At 42.8% G+C, this 22,146-nt stretch overlaps 1 protein-coding gene across 1 annotated transcript in view; it reads left to right on the top strand.

Annotated features, from left to right (window-relative positions):
- C10H1orf35 (chromosome 10 C1orf35 homolog) overlaps positions 1 to 22,146 on the top strand; it is a 228,809-nt gene that overhangs the window by 23,095 nt on the left and 183,568 nt on the right. The window contains exons 2-4 of the mRNA XM_069210984.1: positions 8,497 to 8,592; positions 10,306 to 10,456; positions 10,620 to 10,665. Coding sequence (XP_069067085.1) covers positions 8,499 to 8,592; positions 10,306 to 10,456; positions 10,620 to 10,665 — 291 coding nt within the window. The 5' untranslated portion in view covers positions 8,497 to 8,498. The remainder of the gene's footprint in view (positions 1 to 8,496; positions 8,593 to 10,305; positions 10,457 to 10,619; positions 10,666 to 22,146) is intronic.

Here is a 22,146-nt window from a genome sequence, read left to right as displayed (position 1 = left end):
GTACAATAAAACCAACCACTCCAGCAGAATCGACTATTGTCTATTCATATAAGACTATGGCCTCTAGTCATCGACATGACGATCATCGAAAGGACTGAAAGTGATCACAACCCTCTCTCTGTCCACACATTAGCTCCAGGTAATCTCCCAGCCACGTCCAACTCTGCAGCTGTAGCACCCGAGGGCATTAGCCTGGCCAACAATAAAAGATACTTAAAATGGGACAAGGTCGTGGCTCGGCCCGCACTCACCAGCTCTGCCAATAACACCCTAAAATCCACACTAATGGGCCTAGAGGCAGGTTCTGCAATTCCCCACCAGGAAATAAGTTCAATCCACACTTCCTGCTTTAGGGATATCGCAGCTCACTTCTCAGTACCTCCAGCCCACGACGACAAACGACCCATAGGTAGGCACCGCTGGTTCAACAAAACGTGTCGGTCCCTAAACAAGCGCCTAGTTCAAGCCATTAAATCCAAGGACCCCACCGCCATCCGTGTAGCTAGGAAGTCCTATAAATCTGCAATACGCGTAGCCAAGCGTGATCAAGATAATAAATGGTGGACAGCACTCAGCGACGCTGTGCGCGAGAGGAACCATAGTCTGTTCTGGTCCCTGGCAGCGCGAGGCCCAGAAACTAGTGGTTTGGACATCACAACCAACATTGCCCCAAGAGACTGGATAGTTCACTTTAGTAGTCTGTACTCCCCTGATCATGATAGCCCCATCTCCGTTCATACGGGCCCCCACCTAAATCTCTCATTAGCACCCACCACCGCAGCACCCCTGTTGTTTTCCCAAAGCGATATAACCTACTCTCTAAGCACCTTAAAACGCGGCAGTGCCCCTGGATCAGACTGCATCCCAGCAGACCTGTTCTCAACAGATCTAGCATCCTGGTCAAGATACCTCACCATTCTAGCTAACGCAATAGCATCTGGGGCGCCAATCCCCGAGTCTTGGAAAGCGGCTATTGTTATTCCAATCTTTAAAAAGGGCGACAGATCACTTCCCTGCAACTACAGACCTATTAGCCTAATTGACTGTGTCCAAAAAGTCTTCTGCCACTGCCTCCTAGGAAAGATCGAAGTATGGATGACTGACCGCGATATCCTTAGCCCCCTCCAAGCCGGTTTCCGAAAGAAGATTTCCACCACTGACCAAGCCCTCAGATTCCTATTATTATATTGGAAAATAGTGTACATTGGTAAAGGCAGCCTTTATGTAGCTTTTGTGGACCTCAAATCTGCTTTTGACCTAGTACCTCGCAATATGGGCCACTCTCTCTCGGATGGGAATCCCAGAGCACATTCTTGCCATTTTGATACGACTCCACGAGGACAACTACGCACAAGTCAGGTGGGGCAACAAGGGCCAACTAACTGATAGAATCCACGTTTCCCGGGGTGTGCGGCAAGGATGCGTACTTGCCCCGACCCTCTTTTCCCTGTATATCAATGAAATTGTCCCCTCCCTCCTCAGACTGCAGGCTGACGCACCCTCACTTAGCACACAAAAAATCCCAGTCTTACTTTTTGCCGATGACACTCTTCTGATATCCAAGACCCCTAGTGGTCTAAGGAAACTCCTTGCGTGCTTCGAGCATTTCTGCTCATCACAGGGACTCGAAATCAACGCCTCGAAAACAAAACTAATGACCCTTAATCCCCACAGATCTTTTAAAGGGAAGTTTACTCTGGAGGGCTCCTCACTTGAGAAGGTGGGCATTTTCAGCTACCTGGGCATAACATTCACTGACAACATGTCCTGGAAGCCACACTTAGGAAAACAAGCCCTAAAACTAAGACAAACAGGGGCTCTACTAAAAAATTTCCACCTCTCACACACAAAACCAATTCGCCCAGCATTACAGTTATACGAAGCACAGGCCGTTTCCTCAGCGCTTTACGGGGCTGAACTTTGGGCCTATACCAAAACCCAAGACTTAACCATTGCTGAAAACAACTTCCTAAGAAACCTTGTGTCCCTTCCGCTAAGCACCCCACTGTTCCCTCTCTTCAAGGATCTCAGCATCAAACGCATTGGTCACAAAGCCCGCCTGCGACCCCTGCTGTACTGGCGGCGTCTCTGGACCACTCCGGAGCTCGACATCTTCACCGAAGCTCTACAGGTCATCCTAAAAGCCGACCATCTTCACAGAATCCCCTGGCTACGATGCATCAAGGATCAACTGTACTCACTCGGGCTCGCTCTCTGGAACTCACCAGCCACGTCAGTCTTTCCCTCGAAAAGCAAACTAAAGGAACTATACTGGCAAATGGCCAACCACGAAGACACGAGGGCTGCACTGCACACTACACTATCTTGTGACTTTGCCAACCTAAAAGAGTCATGCAAGTACGAAGCTTTCTGGGACCTAATCACGGCCCCAAGGGAAAGGAAACTGTACTTCCAGCTCCGCATTGGAACACTCCCATTAAGACTTTTCACCAGTAGCTGGTCACACAATGAATCAACCGCATGCCCCGCCTGCAAAGCCCCAGTCGAGAATCTCCCTCGCCTCTTTTTTGCTTGCCCCGCGTACACCGCCCCCGTAGGAAATGGCTGGCCCGGCATGCAGACTACTGGGAGTCCGCTGCTCTGCGCTAGCCCTGCGAATCCTCAGATCAGACACCAGGCCAACGCTAGTGATCGCCATCGCCAAATTCCTCGGAGCTAGTTGGCTTGTCAGAGGGAAAACTCTTATGGATAAAGACTCTATATAAGACTGTCTCAACATCCTGCGCAGCGCATTTTATTTTATTCCACTTTTATTTAACTTTTTCAATTTTTCTCTTATCTTTTACTCCCTTCTTATCATTATATTTACCTGTAATTTTGATTATGTGTATTTATTTGTATTTATTACTGCTCGCGCTTTTTTGGCTCTTGTAGCCGCAATAAAGCTCTTTTGAATTGAAAACAAAATGAATCTTTTTGGGCAGTTTACAAACCTGTCGACTGAGGCTATTATTTTAACTCAGGCGTATAAGTGGAAACCTGGTAGAAGCTGTAATAACTGTCATATGAAAAAGAGGAAAGTCTAAAACCTCCCTAAAAACTAAAGGCCAAGTCTATCACTTAACCTAGGTTTCAAGATATATGCTAAAATACTATTGGTTTAGATTTAAAAAATACACTTTTCAAAACTCATTTAAGTGGGATTTGTTAAGAACAGGCTTTCCAGTGATGACCCCAAACTGTTATGTCCTATTAAGAGAGCTCTGCTAGCGCATTTACCAACTGTGGCAATACCTCTTTTTGCTTATTTGAAAAAGTTGCTTGCCCTTTCCTTTTATCTGTTTTTCACAAATCTTAACTTGAGTTTATAAAAATGGCAATGACTCTTTATGCCCAGCCAAAAGCTAGAGTGAGGTTCAGTGGCACACTCTCTGAATACTTTGAATTAAAGCGAGGTATCGTACTGTGCTGTCAAATATTACCAGATTTATTCCTTTTAATTATCGAACCCTTATTACATATTTTTAGACTAAACTAAGACATTTCAAGCCTAAAGGTTAAAAACCTCAGTCAAGACTGCTGCTTCCACAGATAACGTACTACTTTTTGCAGAAACAAATGATTAAAAGCCTTAAAGGAAACTATAGTGTTAGACCTGGCATCCTTGGAGAAGTCTCCCCTGTCTTTTTGACTCTGCTTCCTATGTTGTGACTGTGTGATGCACTTTGTTTTTGCTGGTTTTGGTACTATGGGCACTTTACCACTGCTGCCCAGTGCTAAAGTGTGAGTGCTCTCTAGGTAAACTGTATATGTAATTGGCTTTTCCATGATTGGCATATTTGATTTACTAGTAAGTCCCTAGTAAAGTGCACTAGAGATGCCCAGGGCCTGTAAATCAAATGCTACTAGTGGGCCTGCAGCACTGATTGTGCCACCCACATGAGTAGTCCTGTAAACATGGCTCAAACCTGCTACTGCAGTGTCTGTGTGTGCAGTTTTAAACTGCCAATTCGACTTGGCAAGTGTACCCACTTGCCAGTCCCAGCCCTTCCCTTTTTATACATGTAAGGCACCCCTAAGGTAGGCCCTAGGTAGCCCCATTGACAGGATGCAGTGTATGTTAAAGGTGGGATATGTACTGATGTGTTTTACTTGTCCTAACAGTGAAATACTGCCAAATTCAGTTTTCACTATTGCAAGGCCAATCTCTCTCATAGATTAACACGGGGACTGCCTTTTATTAACTTTCAAGTGCAGTTTCCCATTGGGAGCAGATGGAGATCTGGAGTTTTGGGTCTCTGAACTCACAATTTAAAAACACATAATTTGGAGTGTCAGTTTGAAAATTCCTCTTTTAGAAAGTGGGCATTTTCTTGCTTAGCCATTCTGTGCCACTGCCTGCTTGTGTATTCAATGTCTCGGTCAGACTGACAGTTGGGCTTGTATAAATTGCCTCTAGGGAGTGACACAAAGGGAGCTGGGGTGTAGCCTGCATATCTTGATGAGTCTCCTGGGCTAGAGTGGGGAGGGAGGAGATGAAACTTACACCTGATAGGGCTGTGCTTGTCCTCACGCAATGCAGTCTCAACCTACTGGTGTGTGTCTGGGGCCATGCCCGGGCAAGGCAGGATCTTGTCAACACCGGAGACTTTCCTCTGAAGTTTGCCTACATCAAAGGCAGAAAGCGGTATAAGTAGTGGACCTAAAACCCCAGACTTTATGAACACTTCTGGATCAAGAGGAACCTCTGCCAAGGAGAAAAGCTGGAGGAGGGGTACTGCCCCGTTGCTGGGTTGGCCTGGAGTTGCTGCTTATGCCATGGAGAGGATAAAGACTGGACTTTGCTGTGCATCCTGCTTGTGAAGTTGATCCAGGGGCTTGGACTAAGCGTGTCCCCTGTTCTGAAGTCTCAGGGCCATCAAAGACTTCCTCTGCTGAGACTCCTACCCTGCCAAGTGGTGCCTAATCCAGTCCCTGCACCCTTGAAAGGAGAAGGTGGTGAAAAACCAAGAAGAACCAAGTGCACTGAATTCAGATAACGACAGACTAACGGCGCTGCCGGATCCCACGACGCCGCCTGCAACTGAAGCCGTGGTTCCTGCTGGAGTGCGCCGACCCCACAGGCCCGATGCCGTTGCAGCTTCGCAGAAGTCCACAATTCCGTGGGTCCCGAAGTGCTGTGTCACCGACGTCCGTGACACTGGACTCTGCCGGAAGTGTAAAGATCCAACGCTTTGCACCAACGTCGCCTCACCTCCATAGCTCCGCAGCAAGGACCTGACCCCTCTCACTGACTCCTTTGCGCTGCAGCAACTGGCGTTGTGTCCATTTCGTATTGTTTTCACTGTTACTGTGTGTGATTGTACAAATACTTTACACATTGCCTCTGAGATAAGCCTGACTGCTTGTGCCAAGCTACCAAGGGAGTGAGCAGAAGTTATCCTAGGTGTGCATCTCCCTTACCCTGACTAGAGTGAAGGTCACTGCTTGGACAGAGTGCATACTGACTGCCAACCAGAGACACCATTTCTAACATATAGAAATATATTCCCTATTCTCTGGATATTCCTTAAATATGGACAAATCTGAAGTCATTGCTTTAAATCAATTGGGTGTCAGAGAATATTTATGAGACTCAACATTAGCTTGGCAATCACGTGTCGTAAAATACCTTGACATTGAATTTAAAAATAAGCAAGAATCAACTGAATAGCGAAAACACCTCACGTAAGAAAATTTAGGTAGTTTTCCCAGTTTTTTGACATGGTCGGGAAGAATTGAACTGGTTAACTATCCATAGAATATGATTTCCTGCAAAACATTCAGCTTTTTTTTTTTACCTGCGTAGAAAATACAGTCAATTTTGTATGGGGGAAAAAGAACCTAGAATCTCTTTAAATTAATTAAGATTCCCCAAGGAGGAGTCAAACAAGATAACTTTAAAGACTTCCAGTTAACATTTACATTTAAACAAGGCTCAAGATAGTTATTGGCTTGTATCAGACAGTATGCTTGGAAGTGGAAAAATCCATCATCCAGAGCTCCAATCTTATTTAATTCCTGACCACTTCAAATTATAAACTTCCTCACTCAAACACCATCTTTGCACGCACCAGGAAAGCCATATTACAAATCGGTTCAAAGATGGAAATAAAACTCAAAAATTCATATGTAACATCCCTTAGATGCATTAAGAGCATTAAAGTAGATGGTTAAATCATACATTGGAGTGGATGGTACTCTAGGGATATGTGTGTTAAAGCGGTTTGTTTAGAAGACTAAGTAAATTTAGTTTGCTACACTTCAAAGTATCTACAATTAGAAAACACAGAGTTGTATCACATCCTAAGAATTACAGTAGCGACTGCCGAAGTTTAAAAAAAAAATTGACATGGATGCCTTTACCATTGGTCTTGTATCCTCCTTTGGAAGGGTCAGGCATGTTGTCTTCATAACCTATTCACTGCTTCTCCCCAAGCCCACTAAACTAACCCAATCTAAATGGAAATCAGAAAATATCTCAGTCCAAGTTGTATACAACCGGCCATTGATTTTGGACCTGTCCTTTTAAGAATAAAATAGGATGCTCTCTTTCTCAAGCAAAATGTAAACTCTTAAAAAAAAAAAAAAAATTTGGACTCCACAGAAGACTACACAGTTGAACCTGAGAGAAAAACTCATATGCTGGACCTGCAGCCCACATGATGTTTTACTGAACACACTTATAAAATGAAAAAATAAGACGAGAATTCCTGTAAGGAACACTTTACAGATCACACCGTCTAAATATTTCTTATATCTACGAACAGTGCTTAATTATCTGAATAAAGCAAGTACGAATATTTTCTTGATCACTTTATCACACTTGGATGTAAAGTTATTTTGTGCAATTGGAAAAACGTTTTAAAGATCTCTTTTCAGGTTAGAAAGAATGGTTGTGTTTTAAAAATTTTTTTTTTAAATGTGAGATGTGGATAACCTCACACCGCAACAAATCCCTTGCAAACCCAAAACGTCCTATATGGGAGAAACTAGACCTTCATTTTGATAAAATTAAACCATAAACATTTATACAAAATACATGAATACATTTTAACTTAGTCCGTATCCAAATTAATCCTTCTTCAAAATTATCTACTTAATTGTTATGTTTAGTGTAGTATGATGGTTAGCATGTAATTCCAAACTACATATTGATACTTAGGCCTTGCTCTTTTTCTGCAATCTCAAGGTTTCATGTATTTTATTCTAAAATGTACAGTTTTGAATTAAAAAATAAATGTATGAGTTTGTTAGGTTTTCGTTGGTGGCAGATGAACCTGGCCCCCAACTTCCGCAGCTAGCCGCACTTCTCAAATAGGTCATTTGTCATGGGGAAATTTGATGTTCCATGTTGTGTTTTGGGATCATTCCTCTCACAACAACAGGCCCACTCACATGTGTGGTACCATTTTTATCGTAAGACGTGTGGAATACATTAGTTGAACATTTGTTATTGTAAATTTAATTCTTCTCCAGTTCTGGCTTCCAATTGTAAGCCAGTGTGCAAGAAAGACAACATTTTGCAAGATACCCTCTAAAACACATGGGGCTATGAATACCTCCAAATTCAGAGCTGAACAAATAGCCACTATTCCTAAACTGCGTGTCTTAGGCACACTTAAAAAAAAAAAAAAAGGCATAGTTTTCTTTCCTCACAATTTTTCCTTCATTAGATGTTACCATATAGGTTGGTGCATGGTCTTGGGTATCTCCTGTTTTTGGACAACCAACAAAAACTGTGCATCACTGTCATTAGAATGGTTTAATGGCACTCAGAGTTTATTACAAAAACATCAGCTATTTGTGTTTGTTTGTACAATTTGTTTTTTAACCTCATTTTTTTTTTTCAACCATTACTACTTTTGGTAAAACCATGAGCGATCTACCCAAATGTCCCCTTGCTGAATTTGGATTTTTGTAAAGTTTTCAGAAATAACTTTCTGGGTTCATCCCTGAGTTTCATACCAGCAGAGTTCCTCTGCAATCCGCAAGTAGGTCGAAACTACTATAATGGACTACCTCTTACAAAAATGCAAATGTGATTTAAAAAAATAAAAAATAAATAATAAGTGGATCTTTTTTCAGCTCTGTTCTTGAAAGCCTAGGTGATGATTATCTGAGGAAAATTTTCATCTTTAAACCTTCTCCTTTCAATCATACTCTTCCCCCCCAAAAAAATCAAACAAAATACTGCTATATTCTGATTATTTTCTGTGTTCCCTCCAGGGGAACCCACAAATCCTGGATACCTTTAAAATCTCCAAGAGGTGGTTGGGGGGGGGGAAGGTTTTCAATATTGGCCTGGATACTGGATATCTTGTGTGGGGTAAAAAGAGTCATGAAGGTTTAAGCATTACGTGCCCCAAGCATTAAAACACAGAAGGGCTCAACACTAGGAAAGGGAAAGCCTCAGCTGTGTTAATAAATATAAATGATCAATATATTGTTTCAGTTTTATGATTAATATATATATATATATTTTCTTTTTTTTAGCAATGTTTGGTTCCTCCAGAGCTGGTGTGCGGGGAGGACAGGACCAGTTCAGCTGGGAAGATGTGAAAACAGATAAGCAAAGGGAAAATTATCTGGGTAAGAAAACACTCTTTCTGCAGGGTTTTATGTAAGCAGTGACTTCATTTGTTTTTGACAGTCATCTAACTTTGAAACAAAATCCCACTTTTTTCGGTTTTAGCATACCATTTGCCAATACGAACAAATCTAGCTACTGCACATTTTATTTTTCTGTGACCAAATTGACCAAGACTAACATCATATGGTAGACCTCCAAATCCCAACCCCTAAACTCCCTCCCCTGCATACCTCAGTTTTCTTGGTTCCACATTAAAACCATATTTCAGCTCCAAAACTATCCCCCGGTGCAGCTCTACCTGTGAACTCCTTCTTAAAGAAAGGAGTGGCCAGTTCTGCAAGAACATTGGGGCAAAGTGGAAGTAAATGATTTTGAGAAATATGTATTACTGACAAACTGTGTGCAACCGTTGGACTCCATGACAATGTATCAGTAGGCATTGGCCAGGTCCAAGGAACCTTGAAAGAGTAAATGTAAGCAAAATGGAACTGTACAATGACTAAAACAATGCTAGAATACTTTAATTTTCTACAATTAATGACAGTTTTGACAACGAATGCTTTACGGCCCTTCTTTTACTGAGTGTTAAGCCAAATAAAGATGCTCAAGCAACTATATAAGCAAATACTGTTTGTGAGCCTGAGGCACAAGTCCTGCACACACGTTCATTTTGCTTTACCAAAATAAGTTCTTAATATGGCTCCTGCGATTGACTTTTTGTATATCATTAACCTGTAACAACAAATATGCTTTCTTTGCAAACTGGAGATGGACACATAGGAGGGTATGACATGCTGTTGACAGTGAATATGCATTAAAGTAAAATGTAATCCTTCTTTAATAACAGAAATCGATTCTTAGTCGTTATGATCCTTCTTTACGGTATTAATTGATTTTGGAATAGCATTCTCTGTCTTTTTAGTTTTTAGAATGTTCTGTTGATCTTTCTGTACATGTTTTCCTAGTCCTGCTCCACTGGAATGCTTCCATTATGCACTATTTTAATTAGGTCACTTGAGTTAAAGTTCAAACTGACCTATTCTGTGCAGTAGTTTCTGTACATATGGTATGGCCTGCAAATATGAGAAGCTATGAATGCTGGTGTACATTTGGTATTGGCATGCAAATATGAGAAGCTATGAACGCTGATAAGCAAGAAGCAGTTTCCTTTTTAGCATATCATAGTTTTAAGGTTTAAGTATTCCACTGCATATAGAAAATGAAGTTTGTCGACCCAGGTTCAAATGAGGCTGAAAACAATCAATGTGTTCCATTTCAGGGCCTTCTTCAGCCCCACAATTTTCGTGAAATGCATCTCATATTGATTGAATCTCCAGTAGTGTTGAAATGCAATGCATTCCTTGTATTGATTTAATTTAATTTAAATCTTATTCTTTGTGATAAATGTGTATAGCAAATACTACATTCAAACACTTTGCAAGAGTCACTTCACAGTATGGGTATTCCTCCATCAGCCTGTCACATCACTGTCTCTGTTTCAGCCAGTATACCATTGAAAGGCACCTGCCTATCTGAATATTTCTAGGTTAGCCCATGTTTTTCTTCACATACACTATACAATTTAAAAGTCCGACTTAAAAAGTTGGGTAGGAATGCTTGATAGAAAACAGAATAGAACAAACGTTAAGTCACCAAAGCCACTAAATGTCTAGCACTTTACAGGTTGTGAAATTATCCCTTTTCCTCTGCAGGTAATTCTCTGATGGCCCCTGTTGGCAGGTGGCAGAAAGGGAAGGATCTGACCTGGTATGCAAAGGAGAAGGGGGGCAAGGCCTCAATGTCCAGAGAAGAGGAGTTGGCAGCAGTACGACAAGCTGAGCAAGAGGCCATGATGGCAGCCCTGTAAGTTTCCAGTCTCCACTGACAATTCAACCCCACCTATCACCACTTCATCTCCTTGTTGCTCAACATTGTTAAAGTGTGGAGGGTGCTGATTATAAGTAATTGTACTGAAAAAATGAAATACAAGTGCAATGATAATATTTTCTGAATTGTTTTCTTTCAGAGGTTACAAGAATGTGAAACGGCAGCCCACAGGCCTTAGCAAGGAGGTGAGGTAGAAGATGATCGTGATTCTAAGTATTTTTGGGTTTTAGGGCGATATGGGGCAGTTGATGGTACTTGTCTTTATTGGCTATCAGTAAGTAAAATACTTTCAGCTGTTAACTCTGGTTGAAGTAGAACTGTGTTAACTAAATCAGGTGAACAAACAATATTTTCAAAAACCTATTTAATTATTGGAATAAATGTTTGTGGTTTCTTTTCTGTTCGTCTTTTTTAAGATTAGCTTTTTAAAATTAAATTGAGTAGCATACCCAATACAGACCTGTGTACTATACTGTATTGCACATGCGATGTCTGTTGCAGGAAGCCATCCATATTTCCACACCAAACGGCTAGCATTTTAATCTGAATAATTTAAATGGCATTTCAGGAATAGATTTTAAATATTTTGAAAAATTTGCTTTTTCATTCATTTCGCCTGGTATACATACATAATGTTATATCTGATATCTCAATAGTGTCACTAACTATGCATTGCCTGTTGAGTGTTTCGTCTTTTCATTTTCTAAATTTAAAATACAACAATTCTCTGTACCATGAACTTACCAGAAGTACCACTAATTATCATCTTTGTTATTACCTTAATACTATTTAACACTTTTTTTCATGGACTGTGTACATTTTGCATCATATTGTTATTACCACCATGAATTATAATTGTTGCTCCATGCACAGTTTCTGTTCTCCGACTAAGTGTCATTAAAGCCAATAAGCTTCCAATAATTTGCTCCTACACAGACTTGCAAATTTTGATCCCAAACGAACAAGTTACTTACCTTCTGTAACGCATTTGTAGAGACTCCATCTAGCTGCAGATTCCTTACCTTAGAATTTCCTGGCGTCAGCTTGGAATCTGGAATTTCTTGCTGAGCAGTACCCTGCACATGCCGTCGGGTAATGTCTTTCGGATCCTCGTGGCATTGGCACCGTCTGTGACGTCACAGTTGCCTATAAAGGCACCACCCCGACGCAATCTGATAATATATATATATATATATTATGTACACATATCTATATTTTAGTGGTGGTGGTAGATTCATGTTCTCAGTCCTTATGGTTGTGGCCTAAGAGATCTCCTGATTATAGGACTGTTGTACTGAATTTGTGGTGTTTGAAAGCCGCAGGTGGAGTACACTCATAGCATATGTGCAGTGGTTTAACTTTGCAATGACTTTGTTGTGGTCCGTCTTCAATCTAGTAATCCATTCTAAAGTAACATGGATGGTTTAGTAGAACACTCTCACTACACGCTTAAGCAGCCCCTAATGGGCCAAGTGTTGAGTACAGGTCTAAGTTGGGTCCATCATCTGTATGGAGTCCTGAGAACATTAAAAAACGTTCCTAAAATAGTCTTGGGATGTCTCCCTCAATACGAGTGACTCTTTAAAATACCTATATATGTTCCTGGCCTGGACAACTCTGGAAAAGCGGCAGAAGAAAATCCTTTCGACCTAGACAAACATTTGACAGCTTTACAGAAAATGCAAGCTGTCAGAGACATGCTTCTAAATGCCAAGCATTCTGATTCTGTTACCATATTAACCCACTTCATCTGGGTTGGCAGTAAAGGGCACACACACTGTAGTTTTGCTTTTCCTGACTGGCTCAAAAAATATTAGACAAGTAGCAATTGGTTATGTGAAAAAGCAGCACGGAGTTCATTCTCTACAGTTGTCTCACCCGGATACAACCCAGGTATAACCTGGGTAGTACGTTGCATCCACTGTCTACCCTGCAGGAGCTTAAGTCCCCAGCAAGGGACAACAAGTATCCTGAGCTTTCCATTTTAGAACTCACATCAGATTCCATGGAAGAACTTAACGACTACATTTCTACTAGAGCAACTGTGTGATCAAATACTGTGATATGTTGTGAACCCCCCGTAGAAGCAACATCGATGGAGATGCTGCCCATAAGTTCCAGAAGTTTGGGTGCCACTGAATCTGGATACAGTACAGTTTACTTTTCTTCAGGTTCCTCAAACACAGCAAGCCTGAAAGTTTCATGGGGCTGGTTTCGTGACCGGTGTCTCTTGCCACCATGGTCCTACTTTTGGAATGCTACAGAAGTGTTCTTCTTTATCATGTGGCTGGTAATGGTAACTGTTGTGTTATTATAGTTGAGTATATTCAAGACAGAATGGGCTACAGATGGTGAAAAAAGAACTAAAACCACAGTTTTCTTCCCACCAACTTCAAAGAGACTTGTATTCTGTGAACATTACAGTGTAATCTATACCACATGGTACGGTTTGGGATAAGGTCCCCATCCAGATTATGGGGCCTACTGAAATTTTGCAATTACCAAATGCTACAACAATTTCAATGGATAATATTATAACTCCTGGTTCCATTTCAAATGAATGGGATATTGAAACAGTAAAAATGTATGATGTCCGCCCTAGAAGCGTATTCTACCCTTCAAAATTATCCTTATTAAATGTGTGAAATTATAAGGACATGCATTGTTATCATCACTGTGCACACCGTTACTTCACAGAACTCGCACCCTGTTTTATACAGTTACAAACTATGGCAACAGTGCACAATAACCCCTGGAGGCAGCACCCACAAATTATATTAAAATGTTTTCCTATTTTAGCGGTGAACACAGATCTGACCCATCTGCTTTCTCTTTTTTTTTTCTTCTTGGAAAGGAAAGGGAAATAGTTACATTCATAAGTCACTTTGCCCATAACATAAGAATTCGAGAGATGAGTTTCATTATTGTGGGTTGGGGAAAGCCTTGAGTTAATCATACATTAATGGGCCAGGATCCAATCCTGGAATTGTCCCCATATTGCCTTCCCTTTATTCCTAGCCCATCTCTCCTTACGTTCATACAGTGCCATTTCCAAATGGTATACAGACAATAATTTGCCCAGCCACTGCTGCCATGACGGTGGTCGTGAGTTCAACCAATGCAGAAGAGATACATCGGTAGACCGCCATGGCAAGAGAGATAAACGCTTTATGGCATCCCCTTATTTCCTCGGCGACCCCCAAGCCCATGATCTCCGGGGTAAGATCCAGATCATATCCCAATACCCCTTTTAGGACAAGTTGAATGCCATCTCTCAGTGCCATCAGTTCCCCACAAGTGGGAAACATATGTACAATATCTGTTCTGTGGGTCCCACATCTCGGGCAGTTTGTTCCTAATGAGCCCCCCCACTTGACGAGGTGAGCTGGTGTATGATACAAGTCAAACACAGTCTTATAATGTTGTGCTTGCAACGAAGAAGAGAGTAACATGGTATGTCCCAGTTTTAATGAATTGAGAAAGTTAGTACTCCCATCAGCCAACTTGTCCTTCCACCTCTCACTGTACTTCTCCAGGTCATCAGGTTGTTCTGCCATCAATGATGAGTAGATTAACTTAATTGTTATATTAGATTTTCCCAAAATATCCTTAAGCAACAGGTTACTTCTGAATCCCTGTGCCTCCCGTTTTTTTACCCAAAAAGTCTCGTATCTGTAAGTATTTGAAAAAGTCCCTTCGCTCTAAACCATACTGCTCTTGAAGATTCTTAAACACCTTGACCCCGAGATCATCAAAAAAAGTCTCCTAACCTTTCTATACCTAAAGAAGCCCATTTTACCATATAATTATCCTTAAATATTTCGGGAAGCGATGGGTTATTCTTTATTATAGTATAATGATTAAATCTCCCAAGCCCATTCTTTTTCCGCCATGACTGCCAACATTTATAGGCCTCCTCTAGTACCTTATTTTGAGCTTTCCTGTAGTATCCAGGTTCGTGAAATGTTAACAAGCATCCATTGGCTGCTGCTCCTACCAGCAGCTCATAGATGTTAGGGCAGTTCTCTACCTCAGTCTCTCCTGTCTTTCCCCCCCATAATGGGTGCATATACTGAAAAGCTGCTGCTATTTGATATAATTTCTTATTTGGTAGGGACCCCACCCCCCTTTTCCCAAGGTAAAGACATAAATTTACCCGCTCTTCTGCATTTGCCATATGCCCAAATAAATCTCATGAGTGACCGGTCCATCTCCTCAAGCTGAGAGTTTGTAAAACTCAATGGTATAGCGTGAAAAATATACATTAGTTTACGGAGGAGAATCATTTTGACCATATTGCACCTCCCCATTATAGTCATATGTAAATTATTCCACCCGCACATATAATTTTTGGCTTTCGCAAGTATTGGGTCTAGGTTCAGATTGATAATCTCGCCTACTTTTGATATTATATCGATACCCAGATACACTGCATGATCAACCCTCCGATTATCCTGAGTATTTGTGTATTGATTAACCTCTGAGCTGCTGGGCCTCCCCCCCCCCCCCCCCGCTCCCCCCAGTGCTGAACCCTTTTTTGGCTATTTAGGGTAGTTTGCGCTTAGGCCTTCATAACGTTTTGTCCACATAAGCTATCCACTTCAAATTTGCGTCCTTTTTTTCCAACATCCTAGGGATTCTAATGGTACCCAGAGTTTGTGGTTTCCCCTGGAGGAAACCAAGAAATTAGCCAAAATACAGTGAAAATTTCGTTTTTTTCAAAGAAATGGGAAAAAAGGGCTGCCGAAGAAGGCTTGTGGTTTTTGCCCTGAAAATGGCATCAACAAAGGGTTTCTGGTGCTAAAATCACCATCTTCCCACCTTTCAGGAACGGGCAGACTTGAATCAGAAAACCACATTTTTCAACACAATTTTGGCATTTTGCTGGGACATAACCCATTTTTACTATTTTTGGTGCTTTCAGCCTCCTTCCAGTTAGTGACAGGAATGGGTGTGAAACCAATGCTGGATCCCGGAAAGCTAAACATTTCTGAAAAGTCTGAATTCAACAAGGGGTCATTTGTGTATATCCTACAAGGTTTTCCTACAGAAAATAACAGCTGAAATAAAAGAATTTTGAAAGTGAGCTGAAAAAAACAGCCATTTTTCTTCACGTTTTACTCTAACTTTTTCCTGCAATGTCATATTTTTTAAAGCAATATACCGTTACGTGTGTTTGACTCTTCCGATTGCGAGGATATATAGGGCTTGTAGGTTCATCAAGATCCCTAGGTACCCAGAGCCAATAAATGAGGTGCACCTTGCAATGGGTTTTCATTCTATACCGGGTATACAGCAATTCATTTGCTGAAATATAAAGAGTGAAAAATAGGTATCAAGAAAACCTTTGTATTTCCAAAATGGGCATAAGGTAAGGTGTTGAGAAGCAGTGGTTATTTGCACATCTCTGAATTCCGGGGTGCCCATACTAGCATGTGAATTACAGGCCATTTCTCAAATAGACGTCTTTTTTTTACACACTGTCTTACATTTGGAAGGAAAAAATGTAGAGAAAGACAAGTGGCAATAACACTTGTTTTGCTATTCTGTGTTCCCCCAAGTCTCCCGATAAAAATGGTACCTCACTTGCGTGGGTAGGCCTAATGCTCGCGACAGGAAACGCAACATGGACACATCACATTTTTACATTGAAATCTGACGTGTTTTTTGCAAAGTGCCTAGCTGTAGATTTTGGCCTCTAGCTCAGCCGGCACCTAGGGAAACCTACCAAACCTGTGCATTTTTGAAAACTAGAGACCTAGGGGAATCCAAGATGGGGTGACTTGTGGGGCTCTGACCAGGTTCTGTTACCCAGAATCCTCTGCAAACCTCAAAATGTGGCTAAAAAACACTTTTTCCTCACATTTCGGTGAGAGAAAGTTCTGGAATCTGAGAGGAGTCACAAATTTCCTTCCACCCAGCGTTCCCCCAAGTCTCCCGATAAAAATGGTACCTCACTTGTGTGGGTAGGCCTGGTGCCCGCGACAGGAATAGATCGCACAACGGTCAATGTTGGTCCTTACATGAGGCAGCTGTTGACCCTGGGTGATCCATTCCTGACGCAGGCACTACGTATAGGCACTCAAGTGGGGTAGTGTTTTTATCAGGACAGGTGAGGAATCACTGGGTGGTAGGAATTTTGTGGATCCCAGCATATTCCTGTAGTTTGTGTGACAGAAATGCGAGAAAAACAGAGTTTTTATTCAACATTTCAGATTTGCAGGGTATTCTGGGTAAGAAAACTTTGAGGAATCCACACAAGTCACACCTCTGTGGACTCCCCCGAATGTCTAGTTTCCAGAAGTGTTTGGGTTTAGTATGTTTCTCTATATGGCCGCCGAATCCAGGACCAAAAACACAGATGCCTGCCTTACAAAACCAGTTTGTTTTGTGATAGATAATTTTGATGTCTCTACAATATGATTTGGGCGGTGGAATTTGAGGCTGAACTAAATTGGGGAGCTCCCAAGAGAGCACTCTCTCTGCTTGCCACCGCATTCACCTGTTCTCTGGGTTGGGTTAACCCACTATTACCCCGTTGCACAGACTGTGCTTGCGAAGGGACAGCAGGACTGTCCTCATCACCTCCCTCATAATTTACTGGAAGAGGAGTTATCGAATGGGACTCCTCCGACTGAAAAATCACTCCCAGAGTCTGCGCCATTGTCCTATCCCTCAGATGCTGTCTCAGTATCTGATGTCTCAGTCTCTGATCCTATGTCAGAGCTGTCCTCTATAACCCGAGTGACGGCAGCAGTCATCCATCAAGATGCCATCTCTGCAATTGGCTAAACTGTTGCTCTAAAACACTAACCTACGTAGACAGTCACAAAATCGATGGTGTGTGTGAGATACGTGCAACAGTAGAGGCCACCTTACCTGCGCTTCTTCCCTCAATCAGCACGTTCTTTCAAGACACTCAAAAAACACCTTGTCACATACCATTCGTCACAGTCTTTAGCACCTTCTGCGCCCAGTCCAACAATAATTATTGGTGCTCCCACTCCCTCCTCCTCGGATTCCCTCATTACCACCCAGCAAAAGTGCCCTTCATCTCTCCATAGCCGCCCCTCACCCGGCACATGCATTTCATTTGTATTATAGCGCAGGTAATGGCTGACTTTACTAATGTACTCAGCTATTTACATAAAATACAGATTTGCTCTTTGCAGTAGGCATATAAACCTTCTGCGCTTCTTTATGGCACTAAAACTGCCTCTAGACAAAAGTCTGATCCTTTTGTGGCAGAAACATAATCACAATACTTACTTGACGTTTTTTATTGCTGCCTAAAAGCTACAGTTGAAATGCGTCAGTTGAAGTATGTGCATTGCTTTGAAGACGCATGCTGCAACTGCAAGACAACTGGTGGCAAATATATAGATCACTTTTATATGTGGGTCTGGTTTTCCTGGGGGCCGATCGCAGCCCCCAGGGAAACCACACATGTATTGACAAAAGTGATCTATATATATATATATATATATTTTTTTTTTAGTTGTTGTATGGTTTCCTTGGGGGACAAAATGGCCCCCAGGGAAACCCTGCAACAACTCAAAAAAAATATTGCCCCCACAGGGGGTCGCCCTGCCCACGAGCGACCCCCTGTCCATTTAAAAAAATAAAATAAAATGTAGCCCCTGGGGTGGGGGGGGGGAAAGGCGCGATCAAGAGCGATCGCACCCCCCCCCCCCCCCCCCAGGGGACACCTACCTTTTAAATATGGGGGGGGGGCGGCCCGTTTTCCGAGGGTGCCGACCCCCCCCAAGTGAAATCCCTGGTGTCTAGTGGTGTTTCCTGGCCCCCGATCGCAGCTGTGCTGCGATCGGGGGCCAGGAAACACTTTCAGGAAGGCCTCGTAAGTCTCCCCTTTCTTAGGAGGCCTTGCCGAATGTGGGGAAGGCTGTTTGGGGCCACTTCCTGCTCCGATGGGGAAATCAACAAGGTGACGGACGTCAGAAAGGGGCGGGTGGGGGGGCGGGGGGGGGGGAAACGGAAAAGCTTCTGTGTCTCCTGGGGATTAAAAATTTTTTTTATAATAATCCTCGAGTGCGACGCACCCGAGGATTTATTAACCCCCTCCCTGGTGTCGGCCACTGGTCGTGACCCGCACCAGGGAGGTAGTGTGGGCATCGGCCAGTGGCCGACGCCTGCATTTAAAGGGTTAATCAGTAATTGCGTTTTTGTTCTATTTAGCAAGCATCCAGAAAACATTCCAAATTTGCTTGTCACCTGTTCAACTTCTTTCAGTGCTAGATCTGGGTTGGGAGTTATAATGGCTATGTCATCTGCGTATGCTAAAACTTTTGTGTCCCATCCATGCCTACACACCGGTGGGATCCTGTTGTTCCCTTCTAGCTGTCTAAGCAGGGGATCTATATGTAAAGCAAACAGCAGCGGAGAGCATGGACATCCCTGCCTAGTACCTCTCCCTACCTGGATACACTCGGATTGCCCTCCCATTAGCTGTATTCTCACTCCCGGTGACCTATATATAGCCCTTATTGCTAAAATGAATTTCTTCCCCATAATGCTCCATAACCTGCCACAGATATTTCCAATTTACCTGATCAGATGCCTTCTCTGCATCTAATAATGCGACTGCCATGGCCTCCTCCGCCACTCCTGTAGCGTCAAAGAGCGTGATGACTCTTCAAATATGTTCGGTGGTGTCTCAACCCGGAACAAACCTGTGTTGTCTAGATGTTACCCAGTTTCTTAATCACTGAGGATAATCGAGCGGCAAGTACTTTTGAGTAATTTTAACGTCGCTGTTGATTAAAGTAATCGGCCGATAAGAAGCCGGATTCCGTGGGGCCTTCCCTTTCTTCAAAAAGACTACTATGTTGGCCATTCCCCATGATAGCTCCATCATCAAAGGGAGCAACAGTACTTCAAAAGTTTTATAAAACTCTAGAGGCATCGCGTCAGGGCCAGAGGCTTTCCCAGTGGCAAGTTCACTCATGCCTTGTCTAGTTCTAGGCTGTCCATCTCACCTTGCAGATGGTCCTCCTCCGATAATGTTTTAATCTCGATAGAATTCAGGAATTCTAGCATTTCTGTATTCGAAAATACAGATGTGTCATTATATAGCTCCGTATAATATCTCTGGAACACCTTCCTAATTCCATCCGCATCTGACATTATTTGTCCTTGCTGATCACTAATCTCTTCGATGACCCCAGCTGCCTTTTTCTGACTTGCCCGTATCACCAACAGATGCCCGGATCTTTCTCCGAACTCATACCTTTCAGAACGTTGCGCCAGATATTTCTCTGCTATTCTTTGAGCGGTAACCTCATTTATTGCTGCTTTTACTATAGCGATCTGCTCCTGGATTTTGTTTATATCCTCCCCCGTTTCTATGGCTATGATCAACTGTCTTTCTACATCTCTAAGCTTCATATGCAGGTCCCTTATTCTACTTTGGGAATTTTTTTTGTTTCTTAAGACTAAAGCTTAGGGTTTCCCCCCCCCGTACTCCTGCTTTCAAAGTATCCCAGACTATTTCTACTGGGGCTGACCCCTGATTAATCCCCAAGAATTCGACTATCCAATTTCTCATATAGTCACAGTATTCAGGATCCTTAAGAAGCCCTCTTTCGAAGGTCCACCTCCTGACTTTATACTTGAGCCCATCTAATTCCAAATCCAATACTAATGGGTTGTGATCTGACATAATCCGTGGAAACAATTCCATCCTTCCATGTGTCAATAATTCATGGGATATCAAGAAAAAATCAAGTCATGCCAGCTTTGCACGAGGGGCCGAAAAGTAAGTATATCCAGGATCTGGATCGCATAGCTTTATCCAGGCGTCCACCAATCCTAGCTCCTTCTGGATGCCGACCATTGCTTGCGCCCCTGATATTTCTTGGCTGCGGGTTCTAATAGATCCTCCAGTCCATCTCAAGAGCCGTTGAAGTTGAAATCCCCACAAAGAATATATGGGGGAGACCAACCTGTTAGTTCTATAGCGAGAGTATCCATTACTGCTGGATCATCAGTGACTACCCCATATAGAGAGCATAAAGTAAAGCTTCCTTTTCCGTAGCAACATTCTACGATTGCCCATCTCCTGTTCCTGTCAGCCTTCTGTCTAGCGAATTTTAGTTTATTACTCCGGTCCAATATTGCCACCCCTTTGGTTTTAACATCTTGTTCTGAGCAGACTATCATTCTCATACCGAGTGACCCTAAAATTCCGCAATTTTTATACTCCACATGTGTCTCTTGTAGGCAGTAAACATCGGTTTAAGAGTTTTTAAATCTTCTTCAACGTTCTTTTTTCGGGGGTCATTTAATCCACAGATGTTAATTGAGGTTATTCGAAGTCTAGTCATTTTCTATTCTTTTTTTGCTTTCCTACCTGGCTGAGTGAAATCTTGAGAATCCTAGATATTCTTCCCTTCTTGGTTTCCTCCCCTGGCCTTGTACTTCTCTTGCTTCTCTTTATCCCTTCCTTTCCCCTTTTTTTCCTTTCCCCCCTCCCCCAATGCACCCTTCTCCCCAGCCCCTCTCCCATCTCCTCCCCACTCCCAACACCACTCAACCCCCTCAACCCCCCCCCAACCTGTTAGTTCTATAGCGAGAGTATCCATTACTGCTGGATCATCAGTGACTACCCCATATAGAGAGCATAAAGTAAAGCTTCCTTTTCCGTAGCAACATTCTACGATTGCCCATCTCCTGTTCCTGTCAGCCTTCTGTCTAGCGAATTTTAGTTTATTACTCCGGTCCAATATTGCCACCCCTTTGGTTTTAACATCTTGTTCTGAGCAGACTATCATTCTCATACCGAGTGACCCTAAAATTCCGCAATTTTTATACTCCACATGTGTCTCTTGTAGGCAGTAAACATCGGTTTAAGAGTTTTTAAATCTTCTTCAACGTTCTTTTTTCGGGGGTCATTTAATCCACAGATGTTAATTGAGGTTATTCGAAGTCTAGTCATTTTCTATTCTTTTTTTGCTTTCCTACCTGGCTGAGTGAAATCTTGAGAATCCTAGATATTCTTCCCTTCTTGGTTTCCTCCCCTGGCCTTGTACTTCTCTTGCTTCTCTTTATCCCTTCCTTTCCCCTTTTTTTCCTTTCCCCCCTCCCCCAATGCACCCTTCTCCCCAGCCCCTCTCCCATCTCCTCCCCACTCCCAACACCACTCAACCCCCTCAACCCCCCCCCCCCCCCCCAAGGACTGGCTTGGATCTCACTCTTCCAGTCAGTCCCCCCCCATCCTGTTGAGCAGTCAGACCCCCGTTGGCCTGAATGTTGGTGTTGTATAGATGTGGGCCGCCCGCCCACCACCGAATTCGCTTATTATCTTAATACCTCTGACCCCGCTCATTTGAGCCCCATCAGATATTCTTTTGCTTGGATCTCTGATGTGAACACTCTTACTTTCCCATTCACTACCGTTTTAAGGCGAGCAGGGGCCATCAGATAGGCCTCCCTCCCCCTTGTCCAAAAACGGCTTAATCAGCTGTCGGAGCCGCCATCTCCGTTCAGCAGTTTTGTGGCAAAAATCTGGCCAAGTGAAAAAGGTAACTCCTTCCACACTGCGTGGGGCATTAGGACGAGCTTTATCAAAAATAGCCTCCCGTAACAAGTAGTTGCCAAAAAAGACCAAAATAGCTCTAGGGTGCTTAGGTTCTGCCCAATGCCCTCCC

The sequence above is a fragment of the Pleurodeles waltl genome, chromosome 10 (genome assembly GCF_031143425.1).
Source record: "Pleurodeles waltl isolate 20211129_DDA chromosome 10, aPleWal1.hap1.20221129, whole genome shotgun sequence".
In the NCBI taxonomy this organism is placed as follows: Eukaryota; Metazoa; Chordata; class Amphibia; order Caudata; family Salamandridae; genus Pleurodeles; species Pleurodeles waltl.
The sequence above is the reverse complement of the archived record's forward strand: the minus strand, read 5'-3'. Positions and strand labels throughout refer to the sequence as shown.